Here is a 19,246-nt window from a genome sequence, read left to right on the forward strand (position 1 = left end):
AATGAAGACTGTTATTTTATCAAATCAATTCTCTGTAATTATATCTGTAATAATTATTACCTGATTAAACTAATCATGTAAATGTAATTAACTAGGAAGTCGGGGCACCAAGAAAAAATATTCAGATTACAAAGTTATAATTCTCCTAATATAACTTCAGATATTTTAATATCTTAATATCAATTAGTCTTCTAATTAATGAATTATTCTTTACCTCACCTTGGTCTCATTCCAAACGTCGTAAATTGTTGGTTATCTGCACGAACACAGTCTTCACTATAAATCCTCCATACATCAATTGTCTCAATCATTTATTTATTAACTAACTAAATAATCACAGAAATACATAAACCAACAAACAGTGGAGATGGTTACAAGGAAATGATAGGGGATGTGCCCCTAGTGGGCTAAACCGGTATGGCGGCTTGGTAGACAGACACTATAATTATAACAATTGAAATGCTAATCCTTTGCACATGAACGCTCACTCATTCGGAAATAATTGCAATCAATATGTATATATTTACGCTCAGAGTGTCGTCGTGATCTCTGTTGGAATCGTCCTGTTGGAAGTTCATCCGCCCGTCTTTCATGGTTAGAATGGATACTTCAGAGTCCCATTCAGAAATGTTCTTATAGAATAGATGTTTCGGCGGTTATCGGCCTTCGCATTCAATGGTACACAATTCCTAGCTGCAGACTAGTAATTAGTATTGAAGATTTGCTCTTATTCTGTCGGTATCGATAGTCTCAGAGTTTCAACAACCATTACAACCTTAGCTTACACTCAGGTTTTATTGTCTCTACTCAAACCCTCTCGGTAATCGAGGTAAGCTTGGTCTCAAGGGAAATTCCCAAGGTGGGGGTTATATCTAGAACAGTAGGAAAGGGCTGTCCCATCCAGATCTATGTCTGTGCTCATGGGCCTATGACTTAGTTAAAGGGAATTGGAGTTTCCTTCATTAAACAGTTTAAAATCACATTACATCATTTCACAAATAGTTTCATCTTTACTCATTCATTTTATACAACAATTAGATGCAACCCTCACAACTGAGACTCTTGTATAAACAGAGTTATGGTAATGCGGCTGTATTGTCTCTCATGAGTTAAACGAAATGGACCAGTTCGTAGCTGGATTCTCCCCAGACCGTGTACACATTCTCCAAAACATGGACATTGTTCAGTTCTCAAGTTCTATGATGGAGAAGAGGTTCCTTTTCCTTTGTTCTCCTGTGAAACCTTCTCTCTATACTGCCTGGCCATCAGGAGAGAGACTCCTCGAGGAATTTATGACCTGCGATAACAGAGCCTGGGGGAAGAGAGAGGCAGTAAGAGAGAGAGAGAGGGGGGGGAGTGGTGCTCGCTATACCCAAAGAGGGCCACGTCATGACATACCTATCAGGATTATTTGTGAGGATAACATCGAGGAGAGTAGCCTTTTCTGGGTGTTTGGAGTCATAACTTGTGGGATTGGTGATAACCTGAAAAAGATTTAGGGAGTCCCATTGCTTTAGGACTTGGTCAGGTGGTTTAAGCATGTCCCAGTTTAGGTCAACTAGCAGGACAAATTCAGACTTAGTGTAAGGGGCCAGGAGAGAGCTTAGGGCAGGTAGGGTACAGGCCGGTGCTGATGGAGGACGATAGCACCCAGCAACAGTCAACAAAGAGCTATTTGAAAGTTTAATGCTTAAAACCAGCAAATCAAATTGTTTGGGGACAGACTTGGTGGAGACAACCGAGCACTGAAGGTGATCGTTGGTAAAGATTGCCACTCCACCATCTTTGGAAGATCTGTCTTGCCGAAAAAAGGTTATAACCAGAAAGGTTAACATCAGTGTTCAAAACACTCTTCCTTAACCATGTCTCAGTAATGACCAACACATCTGGATTGGAGCTGGGAACCCACACTTTCCGTCGATCCGTTTGAGGTCATTTACAGAAAGAGCAGAAATCAGTGAAGCAGATATCAGAGCACAAGTATAATCAAAGCACGGCAGAGGACAGGGAGAGCTCTGCAGTGCTGATTTATGAGATGTGAATGTGCATCAGATGGCAACAAGATCATATTATACAGCAATTTCATCAGGTAACATGAATACAAAGCCAGCGAGAATTGGTTAGAATAGGATGGATGGATGGGAGGCCAAAAGTCTGTGTAACCAATAGAGAGTTAGAGTCCCGAGTGTGGGAACTAACATAGTCTGTCCCACGGTTGGGTAAAGAAAAGTTCATAGTCAACAAAGTATGAGGTAGAGACGGAGGCAAATAGCAAAATGCACAAGAAAAAAAAGATATATATAAAGACATGGGGCTGGCCATTGTAAGTTCAGAGTCTCCTGTTGGGCCCAAAGGCCTTTTACTTCACACCTTAGTGCTAATTGTATTTGTACAGGTTGGAATGGACTCAGGACTCTGCTGTTTGTTGTTTAGACCCTCCGTATAGCTTGGGAAAATAAAACCTTGGAAGCATTAATCTCTCCACATGCGGATGCGGCTTGGGATTCTCTCTGGGCCGGCAGCCTTGCGACGGTTAACATGCTTAAATTACTTACGTTGGAGAATAAAAGCACACGGTCCTTGTGAGCGTTGACGGCTTGATGTTTTCCTTTGAAGCGGGCAAAGAAGGTGTTTAGCTCGTCCGGGAGGCGTCGGTGCATGGCTCGCCTTCCCTTTGTAATCCGTGATTGTCTGGAGAAAGCTGCCATTTATCCCCCGTTACTGGTTTAGATCATTACTGAACAACATGTTGGTCCCGGAAGGGAGAGTAGCAAGGATTCAGGGTCCGTGTTTCCGTGTAACACAAAGAGATGGATTGATACAAGTTTTACCTCAGATCTATTCTATTAAAGTCCCAAGCTACAATAAATGTCGCCTCACAGTTTCCACTTTGCACAAACAGTTCCTTCAGAAAGTATTCAGACTCCTTGACTTTTTTTTTTAACGTTACAGCCTTATTCTAAAATGTATTTAAAAAAAAATATATATATATTCTCAGCAATCTATGCACAATACTCCATAATGACAAAGCAAAAACAGGTTTAGATGTTTTTCCAAATGTATTAAAAATGTAAAACCTAGTTACATAAGTATTCAGACCCTTTGCCTTGAGACTTGAAATTGAGCTCAGGTGCATCCTGTTTACATTGATCATCCTTGAGATGTTTCTACAGCTTGATTGGAGTCCACTTGTGGTAAATTCAATTGATTGGACATGATTAGGAAAGGCAGACATCTGTCTATATAAGGTCCCTCAGTTGGCAGTGCATGTCAGAGCAAAAACCAAGCCATGAGGTTGAGGGAATTGCCCGTAGAGCTCCGAGACAGGATTGTTTCGAGGCTCAGATCTGGGGAAAGGTACCAAAACATTTCTGCAGCATTGAAGGTCCCCAAGAACACAGTGGCCTCCATCATTCTGAAATGGAAGAAGTTTGGAACCACCAAGACTCTTCCTAGAGCTGGCCGCCCGGCCAAACTGAGCAATCGGGGGAGAAGGGCCTTGGTCAGGGAGGTGACCAAGAACTTGATGGTCACTCTGACAGAGTTCCTCTGTGGAGATGGGAGAACCTTTCAGAAGGACAATCATCTCTGCAGCACTCCACCAATCAGGTCTTCATGGTTAGAGTGGCCAGACGGAAGCTACTCCTCAGTCAGAGGCAGATGACAGTCTGCTTGGAGTTTGCCAAAAGGCACCTAAAGGACTCTCAGACCATGAGAAACAAGATTCTCTGGTCTGATGAAACCAAAGATTGAAATCTTTGGCCTGAATGCCAAACGTCATGTCTGGAGGAAACCTGGCACCATCCCCACGGTGAAGCATGGTGGTGGCAGCATCATGCTGTGGGTATGTTTTTCAACGTCAGGGACTGGGAGACTGGGCAGGATCGAGGGAAAGATGAACAGAGCAAAGCACAGAGAGATATTTGATGAAAACCTGCTCCAGAGCCTCAGGACCTCAGACTGGGGCAAAGGTTCACCTTCCAACAGGACAACGACCCTAAGCACACAGCCAAGACAACACACGAGTGGCTTCGGGACAAGTTTCTGAATGTTCTTGAGTAGTATATAATAGTAGCCCAGCCAATGCCCGATCAAACATCTCTGGAGAGACCTGAAAATAGCATGTTTACAGTCCCTGTCTCTCTGAAAGGAGATCCTCGCCCTGAGCATGAACTTTATTGTCCAGAGACTGAATGTAGTAACTCTGCAGCGGTGCCAGTCTGACTCCTACCTCTTCTCTGGCGTCTGCGTTTTGAGAGGCTGAGTAGAGCTGCTTCGGGAAGTTCAGGCAAAGGATCCATCTCTAATTTCTGGTGCGTGATCTCCGATCTTATATCCAAAACTTATTTCCAGGTGTATGTAATAATACAAGAAACGTTCTGGGGGAAAAAAGAACGTTATGGAAAAAAATAAAAATACTACAAAGTTTGCAAAGAGCTCGAAACAGGACGGCCGGGGGCACCATCTTGTCCTACCATGGGGTTTGTCAGAAGGATTGTAAGGACATTTTTGTTGACTACCTGTGGGTTTAGGACACGGCCTGTAAGGACATATGAGACTACCAGTGGTTGTGTCTGCAGGTGTTTAGTGGTAAAGGTCTGTAAGGACATAATCTGTACATACATGGTTTATAAGGATGTGTTTGTATAAAAAAAATAAACCTTTGTGGTTTCTCACAGGCAGTTCCAGGGCCATACGGACGGGGCTAGCTGTATAGATATCTCTCACGATGGGACCAAGCTGTGGACAGGAGGTCTGGATAACACGGTACGCTCCTGGGACCTGAGAGAGGGACGACAACTACAGCAGCACGACTTCACCTCACAGGTACGCTCTCTCACACACACACACACACTGGTATCAAAATCCCAGTGTCTACCTACTGCCGTTGTGCCTTTGAGTAAGGCTTATAAAACCCTCAAACCAAGAACCCTACAGTGTGACCATTTTATGTGCATTTGTGTCTAAATATTCAGAGAGCTGGAACTTTCATTTCGGAGCACCAGTGTGCCAAGGAAAAAATGAAGGATTCTAGATTTAGTAACTCAAATATTTTTTCATTGTGGTCCTAAATATCTTTGTGTGTTTATACATTTTTCAACTTAGGCTCCTTGTAAAAATAAAATGTTTTAAAGAAGCTCAGCATATTGTAATTCAGAGTCCAAATGTATTAATAGAGTCCAGTCCCCCCCCCCAGATTTTCTCTCTAGGATACTGTCTGACAGGGGAATGTATTAATAGAGACCAGTCCCCCCCCCTCCAGATCTTCTCTCTAGGATACTGTCTGACAGGGGAATGTATTAATAGAGACCAGTCCCCCCCCCCTCCAGATCTTCTCTCTAGGATACTGTCTGACAGGGGAATGTATTAACAGAGACCAGCCCCCCCCAGATCTTCTCTCTAGGATACTGTCCGACCGGGAATGTGTTAATAGAGACCAGTGTCCCCCCTCCAGATCTTCTCTCTAGGATTCTGTCTGACAGGGTAATGTATTAATAGAGACCAGTCCCCCCCCCTCAGATCTTCTCTCTAGGATACTGTCCGACCGGGGAATGTGTTAATAGAGACCAGTCCCCCCCCCCAGATCTTCTCTCTAGGATACTGTCTAACAGGGAATGTATTAATAGAGACCAGTCCCCCCTCCAGATCTTCTCTCTAGGATACTGTCTGACAGGGGAATGTATTAACAGAGACCAGTCCCCCCCAGATCTTCTCTCTAGGATACTGTCCGACCGGGAATGTGTTAATAGAGACCAGTCCCCCCCAGATCTTCTCTCTAGGATACTGTCTAACAGGGGAATGTATTAATAGAGACCAGTCCCCCCCTCCAGATCTTCTCTCTAGGATACTGTCCGACCGGGGAATGGTTGGCTGTAGGGATGGAGAGCAGTAACGTAGAGGTCCTTCACCACACCAAGCCTGACAAATACCAGCTACATCTCCACGAGAGCTGTGTCCTCTCCCTCAAGTTCGCTAACTGCGGTAAGAACACACACACACACACACACTCACACACACACACACACACACTCACACCACAGTACAAACTGTAGCTCAGGAGAAAACACACACTACTTTGCCGAGTTGTACTGAGCTGACTTGGTTACATAGTGGCTGGTACGTTGCTGAAAAGGACGATGGAGGAGAAAATACCAGTCCAGTTGGGTTGGGGGCGACTTGGCTTAGTCCTTATCCACCTTGTTATCTGCATTGTGAAGGTGTGACTGCTCCATCAGTTGCTATTTCCATGGCCTGATCTCTCCCTTTCTCCCTCATCCCTCTCTCTCTCCTTGTCCCTCTCCCTCCCTCTCTCCTTGTCTCTCTCCCTCCATCTCTACCTCCCTCACCCCTCTCTCCTTCTCCCTCTCCCTCCGTCTCTACCTCCATCATCCCTCTCCCTCCGTCTCTACCTCCATCATCCCTCTCTCTCTCCTTCTCCCTTTCCCTCCGTCTCTACCTCCCTCCTCTCTCTCTCCTTCTCCCTCCGTCTCTACCTCCATCATCCCTCTCTCCTTCTCCCTCTCCCTCCGTCTCTACCTCCATCATCCCTCTCTCTCTCCTTCTCCCTTTCCCTCCGTCTCTACCTCCCTCCTCTCTCTCTCCTTCTCCCTCCGTCTCTACCTCCATCATCCCTCTCTCCTTCTCCCTCTCCCTCCGTCTCTACCTCCATCATCCCTCTCTCTCTCCTTCTCCCTTTCCCTCCGTCTCTACCTCCCTCCTCTCTCTCTCCTTCTCCCTCCGTCTCTACCTCCCTCCCTCCTCTCTCTCCTTCTCCCTCCGTCTCTACCTCCCTCCCTCCTCTCTCTCTCCTTCTCCCTCTGTCTCTACCTCCCTCATCCCTCTCTCTCTCCTTGTCCCTCTCCCTCCATCTCTACCTCCCTCACCCCTCTCTCCTTCGCCCTCTCCCTCCGTCTCTACCTCCATCATCCCTCTCTCTCTCCTTCTCCCTTTCCCTCCGTCTCTACCTCCTCCTCTCTCTCTCCTTCTCCCTCCGTCTCTACCTCCCTCCCTCCTCTCTCTCCTTCTCCCTCCGTCTCTACCTCCCTCCCTCCTCTCTCTCTCCCTTCTCCCTCCGTCTCTACCTCCCTCCCTCCTCTCTCTCTCCTTCTCCCTCCGTCTCTACCTCCCTCCCTCCCTCCTCTCTCTCCTTCTCCCTCCGTCTCTACCTCCCTCCTCCTCTCTCTCCTTCTCCCTCCGTCTCTACCTCCCTCCCTCCCTCCTCTCTCTCCCTCTCCCTCCGTTTCAACCTCCCACACCCCTCTCTCTCTCCCTCTCCCTCCGTTTCAACCTCCCACACCCCTCTCTCTCTCCCTCTCCCACTGTCTCTACCTCCTCCCTCCTCTCTCTCTCCCTCTACCTCCCACACCCCTCTCTCTCTCCTCCCTCCCTCCCACACCCCTCTCTCTCTCCCTCCATCTCCCTCCTCTCCTCTCCTCCCTCCCTCCCTCCCTCCCTCTCTCTCCCTCCTCTCCTCCACCCTCTCCTCCCTCCATCTCCCTCCCTCTCCTCCCTCCTCTCCTCCCTCCTCCAGGTAAATGGTTTGTGTCTACAGGGAAGGACAACCTGCTGAATGCCTGGAGGACTCCATATGGAGCCAGTATATTCCAGGTATGTATACTGATCAATACACTAGAGCACAGGACAAGGGGTGTGTGTGTGTGTGTGTGTGTGTGTGTGTATTTGTCTTATTTTATTTATTTATTTTTGTATCAGGCCTAAAACAAACTAGTCAGGGCCCGGTTAGTTTTGGGGAAACGGCTCGTAGATTAAACGATGCTCCTACGATGGTTCTGTTAGGTTCTAATTCTCAGAGTAAAACAATATGAAAGATTAACCAGGTTTAATTCTGCCCAGAGGGTTGATACAGCTGCCTTCAGACCAGTATATATACTCCTTCTTCTCTCCAATTCTACCACGTTTTATGGTTCTACAGGAAAGTGATGGGGTTAACAAACCCGTTGTTTCTCCCTGAACGGGGATCTGACCCTAACCTCAACCCCTCCTTCGCCTACTCCACGGATCCATATCCCCTCTAGCAGTCATGTGACTTCCTCCCGTCCATCCAGCACATTCCACAGCCACCTGGCTCCTACAGAGAACCGTTAACTTCTGATGTACCAACCAGTCTCTATCACCCCTCAGATACTATAGTATTACTACAACCAGTCTCTGTCACCCCTCAGATACTATAGTATTACTGATGTACCAACCAGTCTCTATCACCCCTCAGATACTATAGTATTACTACAACCAGTCTCTATCACCCCTCAGATACTATAGTATTACTGATGTACCAACCAGTCTCTATCACCCCTCAGATACTATAGTATTACTGATGTACCAACCAGTCTCTATCACCCCTCAGATACTATAGTATTACTGATGTACCAACCAGTCTCTATCACCCCTCAGATACTATAGTATTACTGATGTACCAACCAGTCTCTATCGCCCCTCAGATACTATAGTATTACTGATGTACCAACCAGTCTCTATCGCCCCTCAGATACTATAGTATTACTGATGTACCAACCAGTCTCTATCACCCCTCAGATACTATAGTATTACTACAACCAGTCTCTATCACCCCTCAGATACTATAGTGTTACTGATGTACCAACCAGTCTCTATCACCCCTCAGATACTATAGTATTACTGATGTACCAACCAGTCTCTATCACCCCTCAGATACTATAGTATTACTGATGTACCAACCAGTCTCTATCACCCCTCAGATACTATAGTATTACTGATGTACCAACCAGTCTCTCTCACCCCTCAGATACTATAGTATTACTGATGTACCAACCAGTCTCTATCCCCCCTCAGATACTATAGTATTACTACAACCAGTCTCTATCCCCCCTCAGATACTATAGTATTACTACAACCAGTCTCTATCCCCCCTCAGATACTATAGTATTACTGATGTACCAACCAGTCTCTCTCACCCCTCAGATACTATAGTATTACTGATGTACCAACCAGTCTCTATCCCCCCTCAGATACTATAGTATTACTACAATCAGTCTCTATCCCCCCTCAGATACTATAGTATTACTACAACCAGTCTCTATCCCCCCTCAGATACTATAGTATTACTGATGTACCAACCAGTATCTATCACCCCTCAGATACTATAGTATTACTGATGTACCAACCAGTCTCTGTCACCCCTCAGATACTATAGTATTACTGATGTACCAGCCAGTATCTATCACCCCTCAGATACTATAGTATTACTGATGTACCAACCAGTCTCCATCACCCCTCAGATACTATAGTATTACTGATGTACCAACCAGTCTCTATCACCCCTCAGATACTATAGTATTACTGATGTACCAACCAGTCTCTATCACCCCTCAGATACTATAGTATTACTGATGTACCAGCCAGTCTCTATCACCCCTCAGATACTATAGTATTACTGATGTACCAACCAGTCTCTATCACCCCTCAGATACTATAGTATTACTGATGTACCAACCAGCCTCTATCACCCCTCAGATACTATAGTATTACTACAACCAGTCTCTATCCCCCCTCAGATACTATAGTATTACTGATGTACCACCCAGTCTCTATCACCCCTCAGATACTATAGTATTACTGATGTACCAACCAGTCTCTATCACCCCTCAGATACTATAGTATTACTACAACCAGTCTCTATCACCCCTCAGATACTATAGTATTACTGATGTACCAACCAGTATCTATCACCCCTCAGATACTATAGTATTACTACAACCAGTCTCTATCACCCCTCAGATACTATAGTATTACTGATGTACCAACCAGTATCTATCACCCCTCAGATACTATAGTATTACTACAACCAGTCTCTATCACCCCTCAGATACTATAGTATTACTGATGTACCAACCAGTCTCTATCACCCCTCAGATACTATAGTATTACTGATGTACCAACCAGTCTCTATCACCCCTCAGATACTATAGTATTACTGATGTACCAACCAGTCTCTATCACCCCTCAGATACTATAGTATTACTGATGTACCAAACAGTCTCTATCCCCCTCAGATACTATAGTATTACTGATGTACCAACCAGTCTCTATCACCCCTCAGATACTATAGTATTACTGATGTACCAAACAGTCTCTATCACCCCTCAGATACTATAGTATTACTGATGTACCAGCCATTCCTTTATATACAATGCTTCTGAGTATAACACTTTTCCAAGTTTCACCCAGAATCCAACAGTTCTGAAGATGAATTTTGCCTCAAGGCGCTTTTGGGAAACGCGGCCCTGGCTGGGTTTAGTCAGCCGTCCTTTTTCCCCAATTGAAACATTTTCCATGTATTTAAACACAAGTAAGGCTTGAGAGAGTGTGAAATAGGTCTAGGCAGCTGTCAAATCTATGTCACGACATATAGCATTGTGGTCTGCTGTCAAATCTATGTCACGACATATAGCATTGTGGTCTGCTGTCACATCTATGTCACGACATATAGCATTGTGGTCTGCTGTCCTCTGTCCACTTTAAACGTTGGTTTGAGAGAGTGACTAAATATGTGTTGTATCCCCCCCATACAGTCGAAGGAGTCTTCGTCAGTCCTGAGCTGTGACATCTCAGCAGACGACAAGTACATCGTCACAGGCTCCGGGGACAAGAAGGCTACTGTCTACGAGGTCATCTACTAGAGACAGACACAGACGGACGGACAGATGGGATTATGGTGGAGTGGAGGACCTCAGATGGGATTATGGTGGAGTGGAGGACCTCAAGTGGGATTATGGTGGATTGGAGAACCTCAAATGGGATTATGGTAGATTGGAGAACCTCAGATGGGATTATGGTGGAGTGGAGGGCCTCAAATGGGATTATGGTGGAGTGGAGGACCTCAAATGGGATTATGGTGGAACCTCAGATGGGATTATGATGGATTGGAGAACCTCAAATGGGATTATGGTGGAGTGGAGGACCTCAAATGGGATTATGGTGGAACCTCAGATGGGATTATGGTGGAGTGGAGGACCTCAGATGGGATTATGGTGGAGTGGAGGACCTCAAATGGGATTATGGTGGATTGGAGAACCTCAGATGGGATTATGGTGGAGTGGAGGACCTCAAATGGGATTATGGTGGATTGGAGGACCTCAGATGGGATTATGGTGGAGTGGAGGACCTCAAATGGGATTATGGTGGATTGGAGAACCTCAGATGGGATTATGGTGGAGTGGAGGACCTCAAATGGGATTATGATGGATTGGAGAACCTCAGATGGGATTATGGTGGAGTGGAGGACCTCAAATGGGATTATGGTGGATTGGAGAACCTCAGATGGGATTATGGTGGAGTGGAGGACCTCAAATGGGATTATGGTGGAGTAGAGGACCTCAGATGGGATTTTGGTGGATTGGAGGACCTCAAATATGATTATGGTGGAGTAGAGGACCTCAGATGGGATTTTGGTGGATTGGAGGACCTCAAATAGGATTATGGTGGAGTGGAGGACCTCATCATGCTCAGGAACACTGGATGACTCCTTCCTCCCTCACAGAGACAGACATCCTGGATGTGATGTTGGCGTTCTGGAGTCTGCTGGCCCACAGCCCCCCCCGGCTATCTGGGACACTTCGCTGACCTGGGTAGGAGGGCCGGGCCGGGGCTGAGTTTGGCCAAACGTGACCAGACTGGTATTGGCTCTGCCAGCCCTCCCTCGTCAGGACTAAGGAACTACTCTCGCTGAGGGAGTTAAAGCAGCTCCAGAGGAAGTAAGAGAAGAAGAAAAATATTGTTTTTCAATCACTATTTGTTTTATGTGTCTCGGCGACACAAAGAGGGTACAGAGGAGAGAGGTTCGAGGTTCAGTTTGACTCAGCGTGAAGAAGCAGCCTGTGTTTAATCAAATGTACATAGTAGTTTAGCTGGTGTACATGACGGCGGAATAAAAGGCCTTTGTTTTCTGGTGTCCAGATTCACTCTCTCTGGTTCTGCCTGTGTGATGGTTCTCTCTGCATGTATCTGGGCTCCCGAGTGGCGCAGAGGTCTAAGGCACTGCATCTCAGTGCTAGAGGAGTCATTACAGTCCCTGGTTCGAATCCCAGACTGCGTCACATCCGGGCCGTGATTGGGAGTCCCACAGGGCGGCGCACAAGTTACCCAGCATCGTCCGAGTTTGGCCGGGGGGGTGGGGTAGGCCGTCATTTGTAAATAAGAGTTTGTTCTTGCCTGGTTAAATAAAGGTTCAATTTAAAAAATCAAACATGTTCTGTCCTCTCCTTGGATCTCTCCCGCTCTCTCTGTCTCTCTCTCCCTCTCCCTCTCTCTCTCTCTCTCTCTCCCTCTCTCTCTCTGTCTCTCCCTCTCTCTCTCCCTCTCCCTCTCTCTCTCAGGACGATGAAGATCTTTATAAAAATATTTATTTGTATATATTTCCTTTTCTTTTGATCTTTTTCCAGCCTGACCTTTTCCTGAAATGTAATTACGATATAATCTAACCCCTCCCCCGTAGAAAATTACATTTCTACTGGAGCACTGAACAAAGCACGAGAGGAACACGTGAAACATAATATCTAGTGGATTGTAGCATACAATACCCCTGTCTGTGACCAGACCAGACCAGGACCCTGTATAGAGTAGTAGAGATGGAGCTGTGACCAGACCAGGACCCTGTCTAGAGTAGTAGAGATGGAGCTGTGACCAGACCAGGACCCTGTATAGAGTAGTAGAGATGGAGCTGTGACCAGACCAGGACCCTGTATAGAGTAGTAGAGATGGAGCTGTGACCAGACCAGACCAGGACCCTGTATAGAGTAGTAGAGATGGAGCTGTGACCAGACCAGACCAGGACCCTGTATAGAGTAGTAGAGATGGAGCTGTAACCAGACCAGGACCCTGTATAGAGTAGTAGAGATGGAGCTGTGACCATACCAGACCAGGACCCTGTATAGAGTAGTAGAGATGGAGCTGTGACCAGACCAGACCAGGACCCTGTATAGAGTAGTAGAGATGGAGCTGTGACCAGACCAGGACCCTGTATAGAGTAGTAGAGATGGAGCTGTGACCAGACCAGGACCCTGTATAGAGTAGTAGAGATGGAGCTGTGACCAGACCAGGACCCTGTATAGAGTAGTAGAGATGGAGCTCTGACCAGACCAGGACCCTGTATAGAGTAGTAGAGATGGAGCTGTGTCCAGACCAGGACCCTGTATAGAGTAGTAGAGATGGAGCTGTGACCAGACCAGACCAGGACCCTGTATAGAGTAGTAGAGATGGAGCTGTGACCAGACCAGGACCCTGTATAGAGTAGTAGAGATGGAGCTGTGACCAGACCAGACCAGGACCCTGTATAGAGTAGTAGAGATGGAGCTGTGACCAGACCAGACCAGGACCCTGTACAGAGTAGTAGAGATGGAGCTGTGACCAGACCAGGACCCTGTATAGAGTAGTAGAGATGGAGCTGTGACCAGACCAGACCAGGACCCTGTATAGAGTAGTAGAGATGGAGCTGTGACCAGACCAGGACCCTGTATAGAGTAGTAGAGATGGAGCTGTGACCAGACCAGGACCCTGTATAGAGTAGTAGAGATGGAGCTCTGACCAGACCAGGACCCTGTATAGAGTAGTAGAGATGGAGCTGTGTCCAGACCAGGACCCTGTATAGAGTAGTAGAGATGGAGCTGTGACCAGACCAGGACCCTGTATAGAGTAGTAGAGATGGAGCTGTGACCAGACCAGGACCCTGTATAGAGTAGTAGAGATGGAGCTGTGACCAGACCAGGACCCTGTATAGAGTAGTAGAGATGGAGCTGTGACCAGACCAGACCAGGACCCTGTATAGAGTAGTAGAGATGGAGCTGTGACCAGACCAGACCAGGACCCTGTATAGAGTAGTAGAGATGGAGCTGTGACCAGACCAGACCAGGACCCTGTATAGAGTAGTAGAGATGGAGCTGTGACCAGACCAGACCAGGACCCTGTATAGAGTAGTAGAGATGGAGCTGTGACCAGACCAGGACCCTGTATAGAGTAGTAGAGATGGAGCTGTGACCAGACCAGGACCCTGTATAGAGTAGTAGAGATGGAGCTGTGACCAGACCAGACCAGGACCCTGTATAGAGTAGTAGAGATGGAGCTGTGACCAGACCAGGACCCTGTATAGAGTAGTAGAGATGGAGCTGTGACCAGACCAGGACCCTGTATAGAGTAGTAGAGATGGAGCTGTGTCCAGACCAGACCAGGACCCTGTATAGAGTAGTAGAGATGGAGCTGTGACCAGACCAGGACCCTGTATAGAGTAGTAGAGATGGAGCTGTGACCAGACCAGACCAGGACCCTGTATAGAGTAGTAGAGATGGAGCTGTGACCAGACCAGACCAGGACCCTGTATAGAGTAGTAGAGATGGAGCTGTGACCAGACCAGACCCTGTATAGAGTAGTAGAGATGGAGCTGTGACCAGACCAGGACCCTGTATAGAGTAGTAGAGATGGAGCTGTGACCAGACCAGGACCCTGTATAGAGTAGTAGAGATGGAGCTGTGTCCAGACCAGACCAGGACCCTGTATAGAGTAGTAGAGATGGAGCTGTGACCAGACCAGGACCCTGTATAGAGTAGTAGAGATGGAGCTGTGACCAGACCAGACCAGGACCCTGTATAGAGTAGTAGAGATGGAGCTGTGACCAGACCAGACCAGGACCCTGTATAGAGTAGTAGAGATGGAGCTGTGACCAGACGTTATGGACTGGATAGAAGGGGTGAGGGTTCCTCAACGTTATGGACTGGATAGAAGGGGTGAGGGTTCCTCAACGTTATGGACTGGATAGAAGGGGTGAGGGTTCCTCAACGTTATGGACTGGATAGAAGGGGTGAGGGTTCCTCAACGTTATGGACTGGATAGAAGGGGTGAGGGTTCCTCAACGTTATGGACTGGATAGAAGGGGTGAGGGTTCCTCAACGTTATGGACTGGATAGAAGGGGTGAGGGTTTATACTGAAACATTATGGACTGGATAGAAGGGGTGAGGGTTCCTCAATGTTATGGACTGGATAGAAGGGGTGAGGGTTCCTCAACATTATGGACTGGATAGAAGGGGTGAGGGTTCCTCAATGTTATGGACTGGATAGAAGGGGTGAGGGTTCCTCAATATTATGGACTGGATAGAAGGGGTGAGGGTTCCTCAACGTTATGGACTGGATAGAAGGGGTGAGGGTTCCTCAACGTTATGGACTGGATAGAAGGGGTGAGGGTTCCTCAACGTTATGGACTGGATAGAAGGGGTGAGGGTTCCTCAACGTTATGGACTGGACAGAAGGGGTGAGGGTTCCTCAACGTTATGGACTGGATAGAAGGGGTGAGGGTTCCTCAACGTTATGGACTGGATAGAAGGGGTGAGGGTTCCTCAACGTTATGGACTGGATAGAAGGGGTGAGGGTTCCTCAACGTTATGGACTGGATAGAAGGGGTGAGGGTTCCTCAACGTTATGGACTGGATAGAAGGGGTGAGGGTTCCTCACCGTTATGGACTGGATAGAAGGGGTGAGGGTTCCTCAACGTTATGGACTGGATAGAAGGGGTGAGGGTTCCTCAACGTTATGGACTGGATAGAAGGGGTGAGGGTTCCTCAACGTTATGGACTGGATAGAAGGGGTGAGGGTTCCTCAACGTTATGGACTGGATAGAAGGGGTGAGGGTTCCTCAACGTTATGGACTGGATAGAAGGGGTGAGGGTTCCTCAATGTTATGGACTGGATAGAAGGGGTGAGGGTTCCTCAATGTTATGGACTGGATAGAAGGGGTGAGGGTTCCTCAACGTTATGGACTGGATAGAAGGGGTGAGGGTTCCTCAATGTTATGGACTGGATAGAAGGGGTGAGGGTTCCTCAACGTTATGGACTGGATAGAAGGGGTGAGGGTTTATACTGAAACATTATGGACTGGATAGAAGGGGTGAGGGTTCCTCAATGTTATGGACTGGATAGAAGGGGTGAGGGTTCCTCAATGTTATGGACTGGATAGAAGGGGTGAGGGTTCCTCAACGTTATGGACTGGATAGAAGGGGTGAGGGTTCCTCAACGTTATGGACTGGATAGAAGGGGTGAGGGTTCCTCAATGTTATGGACTGGATAGAAGGGGTGAGGGTTTATACTGAAACATTATGGACTGGATAGAAGGGGTGAGGGTTCCTCAATGTTATGGACTAGATAGAAGGGGTGAGGGTTCCTCAATGTTATGGACTGGATAGAAGGGGTGAGGGTTCCTCAACGTTATGGACTGGATAGAAGGGGTGAGGGTTCCTCAACGTTATGGACTGGATAGAAGGGGTGAGGGTTCCTCAATGTTATGGACTGGATAGAAGGGGTGAGGGTTCCTCAATGTTATGGACTGGATAGAAGGGGTGAGGGTTCCTCAACGTTATGGACTGGATAGAAGGGGTGAGGGTTCCTCAATGTTATGGACTGGATAGAAGGGGTGAGGGTTCCTCAATGTTATGGACTGGATAGAAGGGGTGAGGGTTCCTCAACGTTATGGACTGGATAGAAGGGGTGAGGGTTCCTCAACGTTATGGACTGGATAGAAGGGGTGAGGGTTCCTCAACGTTATGGACTGGATAGAAGGGGTGAGGGTTCCTCAATGTTATGGACTGGATAGAAGGGGTGAGGGTTCCTCAATGTTATGGACTGGATAGAAGGGTGAGGGTTCCTCAATGTTATGGACTGGATAGAAGGGGTGAGGGTTCCTCAATGTTATGGACTGGATAGAAGGGGTGAGGGTTCCTCAATGTTATGGACTGGATAGAAGGGGTGAGGGTTCCTCAACGTTATGGACTGGATAGAAGGGGTGAGGGTTCCTCAACGTTATGGACTGGATAGAAGGGGTGAGGGTTCCTCAATGTTATGGACTGGATAGAAGGGGTGAGGGTTCCTCAACGTTATGGACTGGATAGAAGGGGTGAGGGTTCCTCAACGTTATGGACTGGATAGAAGGGGTGAGGGTTCCTCAACGTTATGGACTGGATAGAAGGGGTGAGGGTTCCTCAACGTTATGGACTGGATAGAAGGGGTGAGGGTTCCTCAACGTTATGGACTGGATAGAAGGGGTGAGGGTTCCTCAACGTTATGGACTGGATAGAAGGGGTGAGGGTTCCTCAACGTTATGGACTGGATAGAAGGGGTGAGGGTTCCTCAACGTTATGGACTGGATAGAAGGGGTGAGGGTTCCTCAACGTTATGGACTGGATAGAAGGGGTGAGGGTTCCTCAACGTTATGGACTGGATAGAAGGGGTGAGGGTTCCTCAACGTTATGGACTGGATAGAAGGGGTGAGGGTTCCTCAACGTTATGGACTGGATAGAAGGGGTGAGGGTTCCTCAACGTTATGGACTGGATAGAAGGGGTGAGGGTTCCTCAACGTTATGGACTGGATAGAAGGGGTGAGGTTCCTCAACGTTATGGACTGGATAGAAGGGGTGAGGGTTCCTCAACGTTATGGACTGGATAGAAGGGGTGAGGGTTCCTCAACGTTATGGACTGGATAGAAGGGGTGAGGGTTCCTCAACGTTATGGACTGGATAGAAGGGGTGAGGGTTCCTCAACGTTATGGACTGGATAGAAGGGTGAGGGTTCCTCAACGTTATGGACTGGATAGAAGGGGTGAGGGTTCCTCAACGTTATGGACTGGATAGAAGGGGTGAGGGTTCCTCAACGTTATGGACTGGATAGAAGGGGTGAGGGTTCCTCAACGTTATGGACTGGATAGAAGGGGTGAGGGTTCCTCAACGTTATGGACTGGATAGAAGGGGTGAGGGTTCCTCAACGTTATGGACTGGATAGAAGGGGTGAGGGTTCCTCAACGTTATGGACTGGATAGAAGGGGTGAGGGTTCCTCAACGTTATGGACTGGATAGAAGGGGTGAGGGTTCCTCAACGTTATGGACTGGATAGAAGGGGTGAGGGTTCCTCAACGTTATGGACTGGATAGAAGGGGTGAGGGTTCCTCAACGTTATGGACTGGATAGAAGGGGTGAGGGTTCCTCAACGTTATGGACTGGATAGAAGGGGTGAGGGTTCCTCAACGTTATGGACTGGATAGAAGGGGTGAGGGTTCCTCAACGTTATGGACTGGATAGAAGGGGTGAGGGTTCCTCAACGTTATGGACTGGATAGAAGGGGTGAGGGTTCCTCAACGTTATGGACTGGATAGAAGGGGTGAGGGTTCCTCAACGTTATGGACTGGATAGAAGGGGTGAGGGTTCCTCAACGTTATGGACTGGATAGAAGGGGTGAGGGTTCCTCAACGTTATGGACTGGATAGAAGGGGTGAGGGTTCCTCAACGTTATGGACTGGATAGAAGGGGTGAGGGTTCCTCAACGTTATGGACTGGATAGAAGGGGTGAGGGTTCCTCAACGTTATGGACTGGATAGAAGGGGTGAGGGTTCCTCAACGTTATGGACTGGATAGAAGGGGTGAGGGTTCCTCAACGTTATGGACTGGATAGAAGGGGTGAGGGTTCCTCAACGTTATGGACTGGATAGAAGGGGTGAGGGTTCCTCAACGTTATGGACTGGATAGAAGGGGTGAGGGTTCCTCAACGTTATGGACTGGATAGAAGGGGTGAGGGTTCCTCAACGTTATGGACTGGATAGAAGGGGTGAGGGTTCCTCAACGTTATGGACTGGATAGAAGGGGTGAGGGTTCCTCAACGTTATGGACTGGATAGAAGGGTGAGGGTTCCTCAATGTTATGGACTGGATAGAAGGGGTGAGGGTTCCTCAACGTTATGGACTGGATAGAAGGGGTGAGGGTTCCTCAACGTTATGGACTGGATAGAAGGGGTGAGGGTTTATACTGAAACATTATGGACTGGATAGAAGGGGTGAGGGTTCCTCAATGTTATGGACTGGATAGAAGGGGTGAGGGTTCCTCAATGTTATGGACTGGATAGAAGGGGTGAGGGTTCCTCAACGTTATGGACTGGATAGAAGGGGTGAGGGTTCCTCAACGTTATGGACTGGATAGAAGGGGTGAGGGTTCCTCAATGTTATGGACTGGATAGAAGGGGTGAGGGTTCCTCAACGTTATGGACTGGATAGAAGGGGTGAGGGTTTATACTGAAACATTATGGACTGGATAGAAGGGGTGAGGGTTCCTCAATGTTATGGACTGGATAGAAGGGGTGAGGGTTCCTCAATGTTATGGACTGGATAGAAGGGGTGAGGGTTCCTCAACGTTATGGACTGGATAGAAGGGGTGAGGGTTCCTCAATGTT

General features: G+C 47.6%; 2 protein-coding genes across 2 annotated transcripts in view; both read left to right on the plus strand.

Moving 5' to 3' along the window:
* Positions 1 to 12,241, plus strand: part of tle3a (TLE family member 3, transcriptional corepressor a) — a 191,914-nt gene extending 179,673 nt beyond the window's left edge. The window contains exons 17-20 of the mRNA XM_065002855.1: positions 4,680 to 4,827; positions 5,832 to 5,982; positions 7,532 to 7,608; positions 10,569 to 12,241. Of these exons, the coding sequence (XP_064858927.1) occupies positions 4,680 to 4,827; positions 5,832 to 5,982; positions 7,532 to 7,608; positions 10,569 to 10,676 (484 nt within the window). The 3' untranslated portion in view covers positions 10,677 to 12,241. The remainder of the gene's footprint in view (positions 1 to 4,679; positions 4,828 to 5,831; positions 5,983 to 7,531; positions 7,609 to 10,568) is intronic.
* The window catches only part of LOC135561317 (uncharacterized), a 755,535-nt gene that overhangs the window by 678,944 nt on the left and 57,345 nt on the right, over positions 1 to 19,246 (plus strand). The gene's annotated exons all lie outside the window — the stretch shown is intronic.

Source organism: Oncorhynchus nerka, linkage group LG17, assembly GCF_034236695.1.
Source record: "Oncorhynchus nerka isolate Pitt River linkage group LG17, Oner_Uvic_2.0, whole genome shotgun sequence".
NCBI classification, from domain to species: Eukaryota; Metazoa; Chordata; class Actinopteri; order Salmoniformes; family Salmonidae; genus Oncorhynchus; species Oncorhynchus nerka.